The 20899-nt window shown below is 43.9% G+C and overlaps 1 protein-coding gene across 5 annotated transcripts in view; it reads left to right on the top strand.

The window, feature by feature from the left end:
- Positions 1-20488, top strand: part of LOC122532564 — a 35822-nt gene extending 15334 nt beyond the window's left edge. For 4 of the 5 annotated variants that reach the window (XM_043661443.1, XM_043661418.1, XM_043661427.1 and 1 more), the window contains exons 3-4: positions 8553-8971; positions 18836-20488. In XM_043661443.1, the coding sequence (XP_043517378.1) occupies positions 8553-8971; positions 18836-19009 (593 nt within the window). In that variant the 3' untranslated portion in view covers positions 19010-20488. The remainder of the gene's footprint in view (positions 1-8552; positions 8972-18835) is intronic. The other variant, XM_043661453.1, reaches the window with a different exon arrangement.
- Positions 20489-20899: the final 411 nt, after the last annotated feature.

A 20899-nucleotide genomic window follows, 5' to 3' on the forward strand; every position in this document is an offset into this window, starting at 1 on the left:
TTCTTTCCCTCCCGTACAACGCGAAACGTTGACGAGATTCAGGCAGACGCTAATCCACCCGGAGAGGGAGTAACTTCCAGATCGATCAGATCAACGCCGTCCGAGTTATAAGTTCTGGCAACGAGATTTCGTTCTGCTCTGCGCAATGTTCGCGGAAATATGTATATTAATGCACGCGGTAGAAACTTCCTTACTTCCGCGAGAGTTAGCTCGCACAATATTGGAGTGGATAGCGAGTAATTTATTTCGCGAGCACATTCGCAAGCATCTTTCGGAAATTGCTGAGAAATTGAACTGCGAGTAATGGAGAAGAAGAAACTGTCTTTCTGAGAAAAAGAAATTATCTTTGAAAAAAAGCTGCAGCTCGGAATTATCGTGTGATAGTTTTCGCGAATTTTCGAAAATTTAGATTGAAAAATACGGAGATCTTGCCACGTACCCGAAACTGAAATTATCGTCGAAATATTTAAAACGAGGATCGTTCGCGTTTCCACCACTTTGTAAATCGATACAAATTTCATACGGCTTCCTCGCAGACAGACGCAGAAACGTTGCTTCTCCTCTTTTTCGCGCGACGTGAAATTTTGTTTTCGACTTAACAAGCCACAGTTGGCTGGTGGTTCCGGCCAATTAACGCCCTTCTCGCCAGGTCGATTCTTATCCGTGGCGTCGCGTCGTTTTTAATTAAAACTCTAATTGTGCCGTTCGCCGCGTGCTTTTCACGGATTTCGGCGGGTCGTTCGCGCTCGCTCGCGCCGCACAATCATTAATATTCATCGAGACGAGTAGCGGTGAGCGCACTTGGTGCTTCTCCTTCCCCTTCCCTTTCCCTCTCCGTGTTATACATTTTTACGCTTCCCCGAGCGTATTCTTCTGCCGTAGGCAGCTCGAGCACGCGTCTCCGGCCGTACATGAAATTCGGCTGATTTTATCTGGCCGGCAACCCTTTTCCTTTTCGATTACCTCGACCCTTGGCGTGGCACCGCCTCGCTTATCGCCGCTCGTCATCGTAATTTTATCGAGCGTGAAGATCTCTGCATTGCTGCTTCTCTACTCGGCGAGCTACTCCAAAAATGCACGTTGCTAAATCCCGGCGTCGTTGTTTGACAAACGAAATGCCCGAATCGAACGAAAGCGAAACTGTTTGTCGAAAGAACGGCAGAGAGTGGATGTTGTTTCCTCTAGCTTTTCGTCTCTCTTGATGAATATTGGTTTCATTGTCGTTGAATATTCATGGGGAATATTTCGAATGGTAATGTCGACGGTGTTTGTATTTCGAGCAGCGAAAGAAACGAAGTGTGGTACGTTATATACTGAAAAGCAATCGAATCGTGAAACTGCGGATTGTACGTTCCACGATCAGACGGCCAGAGCCCGCGAAACCAGTCCTTTGTTCCTCTCGATGGAAATTGCGACTGTTGCTCGCCGTAAAACTTATCGGCAACACTCCTCCAACGCTGCGGAAAGGGTATAAACTATACTCGAAAGTGACGCGAAGCCGAACGAAGTGGAGAATTTCAAGCAATATTTTCTTGCGACATCGCGTGCACAGCTCACGTGCGCAGCTTTAAAATCGTTTCGTGTTCTCGTGGAATCTCGAACTTCTATCAGCTTAGCGGAATCGATTTCCTCTCGAGGTGGTTGCCTATCCTTTGGTTCTCGCTCCATTATTATTACCTACAACGTAACGGAAAGAGGGAAACAGAAGGAAAGATAGAGAGAGTTGATTTGCTTGTAATTATAATCGTCGAATAACGGTGGCCGACTTGCGGTGGCTTGTAAAACGTAACGAGCGACTTGCCCGGTTTAACGATGTAATCAGCGATACGCAGTTTCTTGGCGATTATACCTAGCTAACGGAAGCTAGCTATGCATCGGCCTCGTGGCTGATAGAACTGTTCGATCGAAATCGTCTAACATTGCACCTTCGAATTGCGGATACAACAGCAACAAACATTTACGCACGGTTTTTTATCTCTCGACGAACCGTTCCTTTCTTTTTCTCTTCTTTTTTTTTTTTTTTTTGTTTCTTCTATCTCGAATATTCTCGATACGATACGAATTTCAAAATCCCGAAGAAAATTTCAGATAGAAACCGCCGCAATGTTTCCATTAATCCGTCAATCCACCAGAGTTTCTTCATCGTTCGTACGGGGTAGAGAGATATCGCAACCAATCAACTACGAAGCTTCGATTAATCCCGCCGACAACGAAATCGCGAGTCACGTAGTCAATAAGAGCGTAATCAATCGGTCGAGCGAGTCCTGAAACCGTTTCCTCGATACGACTTCTGCACCGCAGAATCCGATCGAACTGCTTGCGGACCGGTGGACAGAATTTATTGGGTAATCAGATAGTCGTAGGAAATCGATGGCCGGTCACGATCGTGGCGCAACCTTGTTCCCTCATTTTTTCTTTTTTTTTCTCTTTTCTCTTTACAATTTTTTCTCGTTTGCCCGTATCGCGATAACGTATCTCCGCGCCGTTCGTGGTTCGTTCTCCGTGCCGAGCAATCGCGGCCTGCGCGAGATCTTTCCCTCGTCGAAAGCTATTGTACGAAATGTCGAAATGATCGTTCGATTCTCAGTGGAAGCGAAAAAAAAAAAAAAAAAAAAAAAAAAAAAAAAAGAAAAAATGAAGCACGCTCCTCCTCGAGTTCAGCGCAGTGTAATTTACGGGGCAGAGGGGAGGGGACGATTGTATCGGTGTTGCAGGTTTTACGAGATTTCCGCGAATCGTTCGAGAGCGGACTAAAGTAAGGTTTCGAGTAAGAACCTCGTCGTGTCTGAGTGTATGAGAAACGTTCACCGTTGTACGTACGATTTAAGGAAACGTTGCTCGAAACGCCCGTCCACATCCTGGAGAAATCATCGCGTATTTACGACTCCGACTTCTCTCTCGAGCGGGCACGACAGTATTTTCTATATCACGGAACGAGAATTGTTATGCACGCGTAAGTTTGGCTCGATGGTCTTTCTTCGCCGCGTGACTCACTTGCGGTTTTGCGTTTTATTTTATCGAACCGGCAACCTAGACACGTAGCGTGTATCTATCGAGCGTTTGAGAAAACCCTGTTTTAGAGTTTAGACTTTAGAAACGAACGATACGCTAGACAGTAGGAGAAATAAAAGTGTGAATCGCGTGGAAATTAACGCGTCGGTAGTTGCGATGGAAAACGGAGCGACGACTGATCGTTGGCGATGACGCAGAGTGCCTTCAGCCTCATTGTCTCTGAAAAGTGGCAAAAGCGTGACATAAAGCGATAAAAGAACGATTGGCGGCCGTATACGCTCGATGCCGCTCGCGATTCCGCGAGTGTTTCAAAGCCGCGAGTTGACGCGCGCGCGCGGTCGCGTGCATGCGTCTTGTCGCTGGTGTGCGTGTCGGGCTGCAGCGGCCTTGAGAGGGGTTCTTTGTGCAGTTGAGCGTTCACCACGGCTCACGTACGCTGTCACGCACACGCGCGCTCGCGCCTACGCACACAGAGGCGCGGGAGATTGCGCTCGCGCCGCTAGGGTTGACGTTGCACGTATACTGTAACAAGTTGCGTTGCACTTACGCGTTACAAAGGGCGCTCCATGTGAGTCACGTGCTCGCATATGCTGCCAGAGCTCGATCTGCTCCCACTTCTCGCCCTTTTCTCTCTCTCTCTCTCTCTCTCTCTTTCTCTTCTATCTCTTTGACATAACGCGTGTACATAATGTACATTGTCTCTCGCGCCAGTTTGTCCCGATAGTCCGCGTACACTCGAAATTTCCCCCCTCGTTCTGCCACTTTTCTTCACCTTCTTCCCTGTTCCCGTTTTTTTGCTTTCTCGAACTTCTGGCTTCTTTTTTTTTTTCCACCGCTTATTATCTTTGCCGTTCTATCTCTTCGCGAAACCTTTCCTTTTTTTCCCCCCTGCGCACTCTTCGCTCCGTCCTCTGAACCTTCTGTTTCTGTTTTTTTTTTTTTTTTGTTTTCATCTTTTTTGTCTAAATGTCTCTTTCCCCTCGTCCCTCACGATCCTTCCTTTTTTTTTCTCCTTTCGACCTTCTTGTTCTTTATATACTCGCCCCCCCCCTTCACGCACGACCCGGTCTCTCCTCGTGTCTTTTTCGTCGGCACTCGAAACTCGCGTGCACGTCCTCCCCGATGCACGCGGATCCAAAGTGCGCGCGCGAGACCGCGGGCGCAGCGTGCATGCGGGTGTTGGCCACGTGCGCGCTGCACTTTTTGCTCGGTACGCTTTTATGGGACGCTCGAGCCGTCCTCTTCTCGTCTTCCCCTCTCTGGCTCCACGACAACCTTCTCTCCTTCCATCGAGCGCTCGCGTCGCGTACAAACTTTTCGCTTATCGCCATTACACCTGGCTCGAGCCGGCTCGATGAAAATCGAGTGAAATCTCGGGCGGTATCGAGCAAAAGCGGATCGCCTTGAATTCCGACGTGTCGGAAAAGCGACTTGCGAAAAGTGCATGCGAAATATGACGTAGTAAAGTACAAATATACTTATTACTGTATAAATGTAGTATATGTATTATGTAATATATATAATATATAGTATAGTACAGTATATAGTATAGTACATATATTATATAATATATATTATAGTGTAGTATATATATAGTATATATATTATATAATATATATTATAGTATAGTATATATATATGTATAAATATAGTATATATAGTATATATACTTATTACTGTATATATTATAGTGTAGTATATATACAGTATATATATAGTATATATATTATAGTATAGTATATAGTATAGTATATATATGTATATATATAGTATATATATTATAGTGTAGTATATATATAGTATATGTATTATATAATATATATTATAGTATAGTATATGATATAGTACATATATGTATAACTATAGTATATAGTATAGTATATATATGTATAAATATAGTATATATAGTATATTACTGTATAAATGTAGCATATATATTACAAGTATAATACAGTCCTTCCTCGGAGGTAGAAATTAGATTTTTTTTACTGCGCTCGTGAATCGCTAACATTCGCGCGGATTGATAATTGTTACGAATCGTTTTTTGGGAAGAGAACTACGCTCGATTTGTTCTCTGAACGCACGTGCGCGCGGTGTCTGTGTTTAGTGACATTTTAGCGTGGAGAATCTATCGCGAGGTAGGAAGCAGCGAGGCGAGGCGAGGCGAGGCGAGACGAGACGAGACGATCGATCGATTGGTTCGGATAAGCGGTGGGGCTGTTTTGCAAGCGGTGAAAAGTCCGCCGTGTGTTTGCCAGGGATTTCGCGATCGGGCAATTCGACGCGAGTAGGCGACGACGTGCGGCCGATTGGCGACGATGTGTGCGCGCCGATTCGTGTTGCACAAGTGAAAGAGAGTCTCGGGAGAGTACCGGGGCCTGAGCGTAGTAGCGCTCGGGCTAGCGCGGACGTTTACTCGAAATGTCAAGGATGCAACCGGGCGAGCGTACGAGGGCGCGCGCGCGCGCGCGCGAGCCAACTGCGACCGTTCCCCGAGACAATGGCGGCCGGAGGCGCGGAGGAATTGTTATTTTGTCACGCATGGCTTCGATTTACGCGCGCGCCGCGAAAAACCCGCCTGTTTAAATGTTTCTGCCAGCCCGCGGGCACGCGCTGTTCGCTTGCGCGCGAAGATGAATTTCATAGCTTGTCAGTGAATTGGGTTTGCATCAACAAAGGGAGACGGTTTTCCTCTTTTTTTTTTTTTTTTTTTTTTTAAAAAAATTTTGGTGTTTTGCCTGTCGGACGGCGTAGTGAATTTTCTTTTTTTTTTTTTTTTTTTTTTTTTTACAAAAATTGTCGAGTTTGAACGACCATGATCTTTGCTTTCGTTGAACGTTGCAATACCAGATTAATGCCGTACGATGTTCGAAGCGTACAATTATTTAAATTTGAAGAAACTGGTTTGCTCGAAGAACGTAGGCTTCAGCTTTCTGTTTGACTTCGTTCCGAACGTACGGAAGGAAGTCCACAGTTTTTAATCCGCGCCACTGCCACGCAGTTGCTGGATGAGTCAGTGATACCAGTCGCGATTATTCACGTGTCTTACCTGATGTTACCGCGTTTCAAAGTTACTCAAAGCTGCTTCTAAGTTACGTTCCGCCGTAATTCGCCGCTCCGAAAATTCCCAAACCAGTTGCACACGGTTTGCCAGTACCGTGTTTCGGCACGAGCAGCAAGCCCTCATCGAGGGAACCCTCGGTTACGAATCGGCCGACGAAAAGGCTTCGTTAAAACTAATTACCACCGGCCCTGACCTCTCGACTCGGTGTCCCGCGCTCTTAATTATCGAAGACTGTGGAAAAAACGAGCGTTAGCAAGCGCTTTAGCTGCATTGTTTATCTGGCGCCGACGCGAGAGACGTAAAACGCGTGGTGGCCTCTTATCAATCGAAAAAACGCGTGCGTCGGGGCACGCGCGGCAGTCTGATATTGAGCGTTTCCTGACCGTCAGATACCTCAGTGCTCTCAACCTCGAGCGCTCGCTTCTTTTCTTCCTTTTAACTCCTCCGTTTTTTTTTGTTTTTTTTTTTTTTTCGAAGAAACGCGCTCACGGTGGCAATATCCTTGCAGGTCTCGCGTGTGTGTCATGCACACGTACGTGTACGTACATAAGCGCGCGTCGAACATGTCGAAATCGCGGAACGAAGGCTACGGTATCGAGCCTGCCGTTGTAAATTTTCAGACAATCATTAGCCAACAATGTCGTTGGTTGCCATTACAGGGCAACCCGGTGGCCGCCATTGCCACGTTGTCTAGCCAGAGCGTGGCATTAAACCTTATAAGCAAGTCGCGCGGCCGTCATGCGTGCGTAGATCGTAGCATTTCCATTGTGTGACGCAACGGTTTCGCCTTTGCGCCGCGATTAATTACCGATGGCAAATCCAGATATACACGTTTGAATACGAATCGGCTGGACCGAGCGTACTTCGTATTTCGTATTATTTCGTCGATTACGGTATCGTCTGCGGCCATCTGTTTTTCAGTTATGCACTCGGGTAGATCGTTCGCGGCGATCGATACGGCGATGATGAATCGTCAAGCCTCCAACTTATCAACTTACCATCGAGGAAACGATTTGAACTTTACGCTTGCGCGTAAGGCGCCCGGTTATCGAACGTGAATTTCGCGAATCGGCAGAGTTTATGGGGCCAGCCGATGAAAAACTTGACGCGCGAGTTTTGACAAATTGCGGTCGATGATGATTAGACGTCTCGTGGTTGCAAACGGTGTCTTGGAATTTAGCTAAAGTTGGTATTTCGTTCGTGTTGTTTCAGAAGATGATGGCGAGATAAGCATCGTTTAATAAGTCTAATTGTCGATTGTACGTTTAATCTTTAATCTTCGGCAAAACGAAAAAGCTCGAACCATTGTGGAGTCACTTTGCAAAGGTCACAGTTGAAGATTCGCAGACATTTAACGTTGATTCCATTGAAGTGGCTGGCACAAAATAGGCTAGGACAGCAGTTTTCTTTCTTCCTTGATAGATCCTATTCGAGATCCTCTTCAAGATGAAATCGATAAATCGGTGAATTTACTTTCACTCTCTGAACATTAAACTTTCCATTGAATTAGCCAAATTTCCTGCGTCCTTCAAGTCGAAATAAACACCGAGCTTCGAAGAGAGAAGTCAAATCTTTATCAAGAATCTTTTGAAAATTGAAATTCTTCGAAAAATTCTTGGATTATCTTTCACGTTGAAACCAATATTGATAATTCTTTCTTTAATAGCATATCCTAACTATATACATATTTATATATATATATATATATATATATATATATATAATTTATAATATATTATATTACATTATATTTAATATATATATATAAATTACTTGAAATATTCTCAAAATATTCTTGGAATATATAACTGTATGTAAATCCTAACAATATATATAAATTGAAATAGTTTTGGAATATTTTTGAAATATATAACTGTATATAAATCCTAACTAATGTATATAAATTACTTAAAATATCCTCGAAATATTCTTGGAATATATAACTATATATAAATCCTAACAATATATATAATTTGCAATATTCTTGGAATATTTTTGAAATATGTAACTGTGTAGAAATCCTAACTAATATATATATAAGTTACTTGAACTATTCTCGAAATATACAACTATATATAAATTACTTGGAATATTCTCGAAATATTCTTGGAATATATAACTATATATAAATCCTAACAATATATATAAATTGAAATATTCTTGGAATATTTTTGAAATATATAACTCTATACAAATCCTAACAATATATATAAATTGAAATATTCTTGGAATATTTTTGAAATATATAACTGTGTATAAATCCTAACTAATATATATAAATTTTTTGAACTATTTTCGAAATATACAACTATATATAATTCCTAATATATAAATTACTTGAAATATTCTCGAAGTATACTTGGAATATTTTTGAAATATACAACTGTATATAAATCCTAATATATAAATTACTTGAAATATTCGGAACAGCAAACTAGAAGTTACATTAAACGAATTCCCTGTTCGTGTTCTCCAGATCGATTACCGCGACGAGCGGGCGACAATCGGCAACCGGTGATCCTTGTGGACTCGGACCTGTCCCGCATGCCGCTGCCGGATCTGGTGCTGTACGCAGTGGAGCAACTTCCGCCAGCGTCGCCGCAGGTGACCGTGTCCGCGCCTAGCAGTCCGACCAGGGACGTGGCATTCCAGTTTCCGGAGTGCAGCAGCACCGGGAGCGATCAGGCACCGGTGCCAAGCCCGAGGCCACGTCCGCGAAGACGCAGGCTTGCCTCCGAGGGTTGCGGCGCCTCCGCCATGAAGAAGGGGCCCGTTGTCGAGCCAATTTGCAACAGCTGCTGCGGCCACTTTGGACACGGTTTCAGCGGAAGACAATGGGTGAACGTAGGTGCCAGTCTCAGAAATATTGCAGACGACTTCGATTCAATGACCAAGGTCAGTGAATTGAAACCATACCGAGATGAACTGGGATTTCGTTTTGATAAATTTCATTTCTCGAGATTCTTTAACTTTGACTGTATCGATCATGCAACTTAATATATCGAGCATGTCTTTCTGAACTGAAAACTTTTTGGAATTTATTCGGAATTTTGGAATTGATTAGATTGTAAGAGCCGCGCTGTAGTGTTGTTATTGTAGTTTGAGCGATCGTTTGGTTTCTTTTTCTTTTTCTTTCAATGCTAATTACAGTTTTCTTACGAAAAATAGACGAAAGAATGAAATTGCAAACCCACGCTCGCTTGTTTTTTGAATCCTTTTTTACACGTCGGTGATTCCTCGAGCATTTACAGCATCCGTGGTGTAGCGTAAAAATATAACGAAGATATTTACCAAGGCGGTCGGAAAGCAATATCGATCTCTTTGACAGTGAAAGGAGGGAAACCGCAGGGTGACTCTTTTGTTTTCAGCTTCTCGCGGTTGAACGTCGGGCCTATTGTTACCACGAGCGGTAACGCTCAAGTGTTTACGACTTTGAGTAGTACAGGTGCGAAGTGCACGACGTAAAAATAATTACGTTGCGCGCTCCCTGTTGTCACAATTCCGTCCACCCCCGCCGCGATGCTCTTTCACTCGTCGTAAAAGTCACCCTTTGTAGCGTGACTGTTGTAAAAACGCAGATGCCGACGAGGGATGCCCGTGAAATAGAATTTACCTACCCTCACGGCATTTTTACGCGTTCAATTTCTAAATTAATTTTACCCTGTCCACCGTGGCACACGACTTCGAAACTTTTTTGATTATCACACTCGTGCATAGCCGCATATCACGTTATATCATGCCTATCGCAATCTTAGCCCTTGATTAATTTGTCAACGAGAGTTGCTCTACACTTTATTATTGAACATAATGTTGAGAGTCTTGAACGTGTAAACACGGCGATCAATTTCTCCACATTCTTTGTAAATACGTAATACCTATTTATTTTGATGCGACAAAGAAAGTATTACTTGAAAATTCAAGCGAATCGAATGAATTGTCACTTGGGGCACGCGATCTTGACGACGAAGTCTACAAATTTCTGCAATTCGAAATGTCCAATTAAATTCGGAATCCGACGATCCTGCACTTTGCCCGCAGGATCTATACCTGTTCCTCGGTATCGCGATACAATCATCTTCCCGCATAAAATTCGATGCATCTCTGCTCACGTGGAGCGGTAGCAATTCCAGAAAATCGATCGAAGAATTCCCTGTGCGATATCATCCACGGTCGCGCGATATCCACGATTTAATGGTCAGCCACGAATGATTCAGTGTCTCTCATTTCGCCGCGGTTTCTCTCTCTCTCTCTCTCTCTCCCTCCTTCTCTATCTTTGGGTTACGAAAGGAAGGAGAGAAATTGGCGTGGTTGAAGTGGGTCAAACCAGGGCCATAAACGCGAATTTAGTTATATCGGTGGCACCGACGGTATCCCACGGGCGCAATAAATATCTGCTCGCCACCGTTAAGACGTCTAGTATTGCTCCCAGCGTGTATGACCCCGCGCGAAGCCGCCGCTTCATCACAGTTTCACTCGCTCTGGAGCTTCCCTGTCCCTTTCGATCGCACGATCGATCAGAGACAAACGCACGTATCGATATGTACGGCCTCGGAACGATGTCCCACTGATTTTACGAGCCCGGTGGCCGGTTGTTTGTCGCGGCCGCGATAGGTGAGAAAAAAAAAAAAAAAAATAGGACGTCGCACCGATTTTTATGGCGGAATCCCGTTTTTACATCCGGCCCGGATGAAATTGCTCTCGCGGACGCTCGTAAACGAATTACGGAAGATCGTCCGTCAATGTAAAACAGTCCACGGATAGATATTGCGGGATTGGATTGAATTTCGTGATGGATGCGCGCGTCACGTGGCATCTACGTCGGAATATTTTTGGAGCAGTTTTTTTTTTTTTTTTCTGTTGGAAGGAAAGAATCATAATTTCTGTGCATACGATTTTTTGGTGGTTCTACGAGCTTCGTTGCTGCGTCGCGAGTTGTCAGAACTCGATTCAGAGTTTGAATTAACCTCTTGCGTTGGAATGACGTGCCACGCGCGTCGTCAATTCCTTTTCGTCCCAAAATTGTAATACTTCCTCGGTTTTAACTATGTTCGAGTAAAATAAAGTAATAAATTTGTCACTTGTCAATCATTTCTATCCAGCGATATCGCGTCGACGAGTTCGAAGATAAAGCGACGATTTATTGTACACGGGTTCGGTCACTCGTTATGGTCCGCAATCAGTTGCCAGCGCAATCGGTTTCAAAATTCGTTTAATGATAAACAAGCTGTCCGCGATATTTATTTTTACGAATGATTACGGAGTTCTAATATCCTCCACGAACAGTCTAGACAGTTCGTATCTCTAATAGGCAAGTATAAACGAAGATAAAAAACGGGCATCTAACTCTCGCTAGTAATCATCGAGTCGCCTCTCGCGAGCGAGGAGGGGAAACAATTTCTGCGGGAACGATTATTACGGTCGGCCGTTCTTTTCACTTAACGTTACGTCGCCGAGGAAGAGGCAGAGAGTCCTTTCACGCAGGTTTTACGAGATTCCCCGTGATTTGCTCCACGACCGACCGAAAGAAAGAAAAAAAGAAAGGAAGAAAGAAGCCGAGGGCAAATCATCTAGAGAAGGCAGAGAGACGAAGAAAAAGATGAACAAGCCGGAAGGGCGTTCCTTTAGCGTTTCCTTTATCCCTCGTCTCGGCTTCGCCTCCGCTTTTAAAGGTCCGCATCGGCGCGATACCCAATCCCGTAACGTCTAATTATTGCTGGTTAAGTGGTGGTAATTGAAGGGGGGCGAACGGATCCGTGAAATTGAAGAAACGTTTCGCGTGGCGCGGTTCTCGACGCCGATGGGATCGGATGCCGATCGGCTCGACAACTCGAGCACCCGAGGCTTGTTGATAATACGAATCGTGGCGAATTCTCCGCCGGGGGAATTGTCTCTACGGAATCTCCGGCATGGTGTTTGCCTTCCTCCCTCTTGGGGAATCAAAGTGTCAGATTAATCTGTCGATGGACCAGAGAGGAGATGTCCTCGTATCTTCTCTCTCTCTCTCTCTCTCTCTCTCTCTCTCTCTCTCTCTCTACCTATCTATCTGTCTGTCTCTGTGTACACAGGCTAGATTCCGTGTCTTATACATGACTCTCTTTTCCTTTTTTTCCCATTGTTCTTCGACTGTTCGATTGGCTGACATCTACCGTGATAGAGTGTCGCATTTTTTTTTTTTTTTTTTTTTTTTTTTTTTTTTTTTTTTTTTTTTTTTTTTTTTTTTTTTTTTTTTCTTACCCAGAGAAGGCATCATTTTACTTGTTTATTTTAGTGGATTTATATCGTCATCGATAAAATTCGAGTGATAATTTTCAAGTTAATTAATTTGATAAAGATTGATATCTTTGAATTGTCGTCACACGGTTAAATGTTTTGGTATCTTTAGATAAATGATTTTACTTTGTACTAGACATTGTACAACAAATTACATCACGTTTACAATATTAACCATTTGCACTCGACAGCTAACAGCTCGGACTTCCTCTTTTTATAACTTGCTGATAATTATAACGAACGTGCACATTTGGCGTTGTACGATGCCACGTATAATAGTATAATATCTAAACAAACGCCTGAAATGAAAGCTATAAGAAGAACAAAAGGATTTCAGAAAAAGAAATTTCTAAAGACAAACCCGAGTTTGTACTCGATAATTCGCATAATTCGAGGTAATTCGTTTAAACTAGACTTCTCGTTGCCATTACGAAAGTTTAAGAAATGATGAAGGATATCATTACATTGGCAATTGCTTTAAATATCATATATTACAAAGATATAATCAACAAAATTTCGCATTAAATGCCACATTACAAAATAATTATTACCAATGTTACATCATTTTATTTACGAAATGGATGCTTCAAAAGTCGAGACGAGACGAGAAAAGTTTGTCTAGAATAAAGGGTTAAATATTCGCGAGGATCGTGATAAATATTCAAATCTAATTGCAAGCTCAGTTATTTCGTTATTCGTACACTGATTCCTCGGTAATTCGTTTGTCTCTCGTCTCGAGTCATTTCGTCGACACCGAGGGCCGAAGAATTTCAAGAATTTCAAGAATTTCAAGAATCCAACCGTGACTACGACATGAAACAGGGGCTGTAACTCTGATCGCGAAACGACGTTTCCTACTCACAATTCTTTTTTTTAATCCGCGAAACGACGACTTATTGACTTGCCGACCCTCGTAAATTGCATTTGCCGGATGTCATCGCGCTCCTACGACGGTTTCTCGGAGGTAGAAGAAAAGTGACACACAATGATCGGAGGAACGCGTGTTGGAGTGTAAGTTCCAAGCACAGGCCCCTCCTCCCCCTCCCTCGTTCGTTCCCCATTCGTCATGGGAAGGCACCGCTTTACATATGCATGGAGAGTAAGCGAGCATGTAACGGCTAAGTGGTCACATCCCCTTACGTGAAAGTTAAGTGAGCATGGCAGCACGAGCCGTGGCTACGGGCCGAGAAAATTATCTTCAATTATCTCGTGCAATCACGAGTCCTCCCCCCCCCTCCCTTCCCCTTTTTTCTCTCTTCTTCATCTTCTTCTTCGTCTCTCGGTCTTCTCGGACCTCCTCTCGCCACTCGCGATTCGATTGTTCGCGGAAATTGTACATTTCTCATTCTGTACAAAACGTATGGATTCGAAAGTAAGCACGAAGGGTATCTTGAGTCTCGGAGGAAATAGAAATACTTCGGGAGGAATCTTTATTCAGAGAAAATTTATAGATGAATAACGTTGAAGCGGTTAAACGTTGAAGTGCTTCGCGGACTTGCTGTTCTCGGAAGCCCTGCCCCGAGGAAAATTGCCCCGACGAAGGAAAGTAGCGCCTGCCGCCGAGCTTTAGATTTCCTCGAAGTCCGCGCGGCACGGTTAATTGAACGTTTTCCGCCACTGGCGAACGTATCGGTTATTCAAACGATCGACGCGCAAATTGATACATTAGACACTCGGCGGCGTAACGGATCCCCGGTTGGTCGTCACGGCAACAACATCCTGTCCACTCTTCTTGCACTCTCTTTCTCTCTCTCTCTCTATCTCTATCTCTCTCTCCGCGAGATAATCAACGCACGCGATCCACCGTTTCGTCTCAAGATTCGCGTCTTACACTTTCCACCATAGATATTGAAGGTATTATACGCCAACCGTATTCGAATTGTACCCGCGCGTTTTATCGGTTTTTTAGGTTCAACGAGAGAACTCAGACCGCAAATCTCCGTTATCTATCGATAAATTTCTTCTTGAATCGCAGCCAACGTCGCTGAAACGTCGATCGGCCATTTTCACGGTGAGCTGCGTAATTCGTCGTTCTGTTTCTAACTGTTTATCCCGAGCCCCGGCAAACGACGACGGGGTTGTTGCTCGGTTTCTACCGTAACACTTTTATTTGTTAAATAAAATTTATCTTCGTTTCAATCCTTTGACTGGATTGGCTACGCGATCAAGCATATACAGGGTGGGTTACCATCTAGATTTACGTTATTATTATTACGCGTAGCGGGAAATGTTTCGGATGAAGTTGAATGGTTTCGAGAGGGGCACATTTTGATGATACTAGTTTTCTTGTAGGTGGACGTGTCATTAATGTTTTTTTTTAAATGGAATCATATATTTTATATTTTTTATTTTATCAGTTGATGCACCTTGATATTCTTTACAAAAAAAGTATTAACCTATTTATGTTAAAAAATCATTAATTTAGGAGATATTTTAATTTTAATGTTGTTAGGAAATAAGGTGTACACTGATCATATGAGAGATCGTATCATCACTGAGTATAATAAAATAACACCAGATACATTACACAATGTGAGCGAATTGTTAATCTATCGAATTCAGAAAATGTCGTGATGTCACATTGAAACTATTCTGTAAATAAAATCATTACGACATTAACAAAGTGATCATAATTAATGATTTTTTAACATAAATAGGTTAATACCTTTTTTGTAAAGAATATCAAGGTGCATCAACTGATAAAATAAAAAATATATGATTCCATTTAAAAGAAACGTTAATGACCTTCATATGTCCTCTACGCGTCCACCCACGAGAAAACTAGTATCATCAAAATGTACCATTCAACATTATCCGAAACATTTTCCGCTACGCGTAATAATAATGACGTAAATCTAGATGGCAATATGTGGTGACCCATCCTGTACACGCTTGACGATTAAAATAAATTCGCAGTTTCGTGAGGTAACTGCATAGTTGGAATTCAAGCGAGGATTTGTTTCCTCCCTTCATGAATTACTTCTCGTAACAACAAATTTCCTCTGGAAAGTAGGTGATATCCCAAGTATCGATGCTTCCTACGATTTTCGACAGGAGGATTTGCGAAATTTGTAAATCGTCAATCCGACGCGATGCAATTTCTCCTTTCTTCTTTAAGAAAAAAGAAAAACAAGTTCCTTTGGATTGTTAAGTCCTTGGTTTCTCCAAAGACGGTAGCTTCTTCGCTCGGAGGAAGACTCGCGCGGCGCAACAAACCGGCACAAGTTTAATTAAATTTGCGCCCGTCGAGGTTCTTCAGGATCGACGATCTCGCCCCGCGTATTAAATCCCCCCCGCGTTTCCCTGCCCGCTGTGAATTATTAATCGTAGTCGCAGGGCCACTCGAATTAAAGTTGCAAGGCTGAAGTTGTTGCCGCGTGCGCGTTTCTCTCTAATCCTCGTATTAAATCAGCCGTTCGCCGCCGCGCGTGCAACGGCGTTTACCGAAGAGTTGCCGGTTGCGGGCAACGGCGATATCCAACCGGCTGTGGATATCGCGCAATTGGCTGCCACGAACAATTAAAATTTACCGTCCGGGGCAACGTAATCCTCGGCGACCGGGTCGCGCATAAATTTTCGCGTCGAAAAGAACGCGGAGAAAAGAACGAAGCTCGAGCGAAACTGCCTTTGCCAGCGCGGTTGCTCAACCGTTGTTGTGTTCAGGGCGTTCTCTTCCGGGCCCGAAGCAATAAAACCTGCTCGCCATCTTTTCATACGCCGTTCACGGACGCTCGGCGAGAGAAAGTCCCGAGTCGCAGGTGGCTGGATGATAACGGGGCAACGCGCGTGAAAACGTTCGCTTGGCTTCGCACTTGCCGCGGACAATAACCGAGAATAAAGTGGAAACCAGTTGACAGAGCTGAGATTGGATCGAGTTATTCGAATCTCTCGACTTTGCGACTCGTTGAGAGTGTCTCGGAAATTCTTATTGTCGCGCAGATCAATTTCACGTCGAGTGTATTACCTTCTTCAAGCAAGATTGGAATTCGAATTTCGATGTAAAAATGTTTCTAATCTTGCAAATCTTGTTCGTCAATTCGCTGCTTGCGACAGTACATTTTTAGAAAAAAAAATATACGAAATGCGATGAAGATTTATTCTACTCGAGATGTACAGAGCACAGTTTGCAAAAAGTTTTGAAACATAAACATTGAAACAGTATCTGAAAAACATTCAAATCTCTCAGGCACGAAATAGTATTCGCTTGAAACACGTATAAATATATACAGTCGGCGATTTCGATTGAATTTTCTTACGTTTCAAGCACTCTCGAGTATCTGCGATTTTTCTTTTGCCATGACCAGCATTAATAATTCGTGCTGCGACACAGCAGTTTTACTGCCTGAAAGATTCCTGAATTTAAGAAAAGAAGTGAAAAAGAAAGACGTCGGGTGCTCCGTAGGTCCTCGGTAAGAACTCGGCGAGCTGTAGTGTTTCTGTCGGAGCAAAAATCACAGGGAAACGAAGAGAGAAAGAGAGAGAGAGAGAGAGAAGGGGAGTAGAGGGACTCGGGCTAAGGCTCCTCTAATTGGGAGTGTCCTAATTGGACGGAATTACCGTCGATTCGACACTCCTTGCGGCTAAGCCTCCGGCGTGGAGAAAGCACCGCGCTCTTTTTATCGAATTCTCCGCGATCCCTTCGAATTTACACGAGAGACGCTCGAGGGGGAACACGACGCCGCGATTAAAGTCCACCGTGCTCTCCCCCGAGTCCTCGGCGCCTGCTTGCGCGAAACACACAGATCGCGGCCCCAGGAGAGAGAGAGAGAGAGAGAGAGGGAGGGAGGGAGGTCGCATTAATGCCGGTTAATTGTCAATTAATTTCCGCTTTGAAGAATTCCCACCGAGAAGCAATTGGCCCCGCGAAACTTTCCTCGCTTAAGAAAGTCGTGTCTCTCCCCATCCTTCGACCCTCTCCTCCGGACACAAAGGTCTTCGTTATAACTTCCACCGAACGATTCATTATCCAATTAGTCATTAGTCAAGAAGGGGGGGAGGAAAATCTACTCGACCGAGGTTATCGATATCGTTCCAACAGTTCGATCTACTTGCCACGAATTACACTTTATCCGGAGGAAGGGGAGATTCCGTTTCATTAACACTGGAACAACCGGCGAAATGACGTCGAAATGACCCGAAGTTTTACATATTTTTACAGTTTTCTCAGATGATTTTTTATGAAACGCGCGAATATTTCGAATCGTTTGCATTTATTGTTACATTGACACATTCATGACCGCTGTGACGTGACCGTTCAACGTCTTTCACAAATTCGACTGCTGGTTTATTTTAGCCTTGGAATATAACTTTCGAAATATTTCGTTCTTCTGCTTTGTTTCCATACGCGACTTCTTCATTCACGGGACTAATATTTTTGTCGCCGGTCGTGAATGTATGTATAACGAAAATTCCATTTCTTTACGTGATGCAAATTATAATTTCGTCGCTGGTGATTCCAGCTTTGTTCAAGTATTGACCGTCTCGAGGTCTGTATAGCTGTACCGATAAGCGACACCGGTAGTTTCGCTTTCTGTATCTTTCTCACTGCGAGGAAACGGAAAGATGAAAGGGAGGTTTTCCTCTTTGTTTCCTCGATCACACCCATGGCCGATAGGGTGGGTGCGCGCGCCCGACTTCCGATCCTCGTTTCGTCTTAATCCACTCGTGGTGGCCGGACGTGCAATAATAAACGGCGAGAAACGGGGGTGAGCTCAATCTCCGTGAGCAGAGGCTTTTACGGGGGAGGGATGGCCCGTAATATCTGGTCATCGCCGGCTTCGATCCGCCCCAAATACAACTCTGCTCTCGTCCCTTCGCGCGAACCGCAGGATAGAAAAACACTCGTCGCGGGGAGAGAGATTACGTGACGAAGGGACGAGGGCGCGAGCGAGAGAAGCCGAGAGGAAGGCGTCGCATTAAGAAAGAATTATGGTCTATGGACTTTCCTCGTCGATTAATAGCGTTCCCTTTCTCCTCCTTCCAAATAGAGCGACGGGGGTCAAGTATACTCTCGCGAATCCGAGAGATCCTCGTTTCTAATTTCTGACTAATAATACGTTTTGCTTCGCGCGAACTTACTCGAAAGTAACAAAAAAAAAAAAAAAAAAAAAAAAAAAAGAGGGTTTCAAAATCCAATGGACTCGAGAAATTTGTTAGATCAGAGCTACTTCCATACTGGCACTAAATTTTTTACGTGTCACGGAAATTTTCAGCAAAACTAGAAAATTCGTGTGAATACTTTCGAATAAATTTCCTTTATGATCTGTTATCAGCGAATGTCTCAATTTGTTTGTCCCAGTTTATGTACGCGGGGTCGTGAAAATATTTATAATGTCGATGAAAGTGGTAGAGGGTTGAAAAGGGCAACCTGAATATTTTCATTAGATGAAAGTAAACTCTCAGATGTTTAGTTCACAAGTTACAAAGAAAGAAAAGAAATTTCACGTGATGCTCAACAACGAATTGATCGGCCCTTTCCTTCTGTTGCAGCCCGCCGAGATCGGCAAGACTCGATTGCCCGCGAACCCAGTGTTCGAGGACACCAACAACGCGAACGAGTCCAGCGACGGTATCCTGTCGTTCTTTCCAGCCGCCCTCCGCGAGACACTGTGGACAACGATGGCTCTGTACCTCGGTTGGCGGCTGGTCTCTCGTCTTCGATAGATGCGACAGAACGGTCGCGTCGTCGTCACGACGAGCGACTGCTCGGTCCCAAGCACCCGCAGAACAACCACCCACGCTTGGAACCACGTCAAGGACAGCCAGTACTACGAGCCGCTGTTTGGTAACCCAGAAACTGTTCCTTCCTCGCTCGTTGCACGCTCAACGTGCGCCCAACGGATACCATCGTTCTACGGTACCTATTACTCCAATATCATAAGACCGACGATGGCTAACCAGCAGGAAGAATTCTGTCTGGATGGCTCCTGCTGGACGTCCTACCAGCGCGATATGTTGTACGATCTATTTTCTATGTATGCGTGTCTTACGCCGTCCGTAATCGAGAATGCACTGGCGTTGTATCGTCCTTATCTTGTCGACGGTGATATTTTGAATAAGGACGATTACGACGATGATGATGAGGAGGAGGAGGACGAGGAGGAGGAGGAGGAGGAAGAGGAGGAGGAGGAATACGGATGCGAAGGTATCGATAGCGGTATTGACGACGGTGACGACGAGAATGACAAGGGCGGAGCTTGTCAGCTCGTTGTTTGTCAAGGAGTCAGAGTTACCTGAAGCGAAGTACCATTTCGATGTTTGTGTCCGGTGTTTGTTGTTCGACGATAATTCGATGTAAAAGAAAGGGTACGCGACGCGACGTATATATAGCTATTGTAGCTTCTGGCCTCGACGACAACGACGACAACGACGTTGAGAGACTCGCGTCGCGAACCTCGTTTCTTTTTATTCGTGTAGCGCATCGATGTTGATCTAGCTCGTAGTAGTTACTCGTAGATCATTAGTTAGCGTGATCTTTGCGCGATCGGTTCGACGTAACATCGATCTCCATGGTGCATTCTCGGTCGCGGCGGTGCGTTTATCGATTACACCGACTTGTTCGTTCGATCGCGCCGATCGTGTCGCCTTCCGGTTTCGTTGCATGACGAAAAATTAAGGGGAGGGGGAAAACACATGAGAGACGCGTCACACCGTGTGTGTTCTCGATTGACGACGAAGGTGACGATCGAATTGTGACACACTGGTCTAGATGAGGATGATGGGGAGTCAAGAACGAGATCCAAAGAGGATTTAACCGAATAATCAAATGATGATCTCATTACGGATATAACATAAACAGAATTAAATAAAGTAGTGCGATCACGGGAACGGGACAAGAGCCGAGCAGCTTCGTTCTTTCTCTCTTTTTTTTTTTTGTCTTCTACGTCTGTGTTTTATCATTTCATTTTCTAATTGTGGATTTGTTGTCTGTTTTCTTTTTTTTTCCCCCCCCTTCTTTTTCGTTATTTTCCGAAGCGAGACACCACTTTGTCCCGTTCCCATCGGTAGGAAGTATTTTGACGTGGCTTGTAGATAACGCGGTTACCTAGCCGATACAGGCAAGACAGAACTCTATCTGGGATATAATGATATATGTACCATGCTATATCGTCCCGCGAACGATCGACGATCCTTGACGAGAAAAACAAAAAAAAAAAAAAAAAAAAAAAAAAAAAAAAAAGATAATTCTGGTTGGAGCACAAGTTCGAAATTACAATTTGGACAATTTGGACAATGCAATTTTGAGCAACAAAGAGTGAAAAAAACGGGCCAATTGGTCTGTGAATAACTTCGATTTTTGAAAACAAACGATCGTGGATTAAGTCGGATTGACGTGTCGTTAGACGTCCATAGCGATGGTCCAATCATTTGTATATAGAAAGTATTTCAGAGGGGAGTCTTTTCCTCTCGCTCTTTCTCTCTCTCTCTCTTTCTCTTTCTCTTTTCTCTAACTTTCTCTCTCTCTTTCTCTCTAAATGTATTCGAAAAATAAAAGAACATTTAAAAAAGGAAAAAAAAAACTATGAGAAGAAAAACTCGAAGAAAATACAAAAA

The sequence above is a fragment of the Frieseomelitta varia genome, unplaced genomic scaffold, assembly GCF_011392965.1.
Source record: "Frieseomelitta varia isolate USP_RPSP 00005682 unplaced genomic scaffold, Fvar_1.2 scaffold_140, whole genome shotgun sequence".
NCBI lineage: Eukaryota > Metazoa > Arthropoda > Insecta > Hymenoptera > Apidae > Frieseomelitta > Frieseomelitta varia.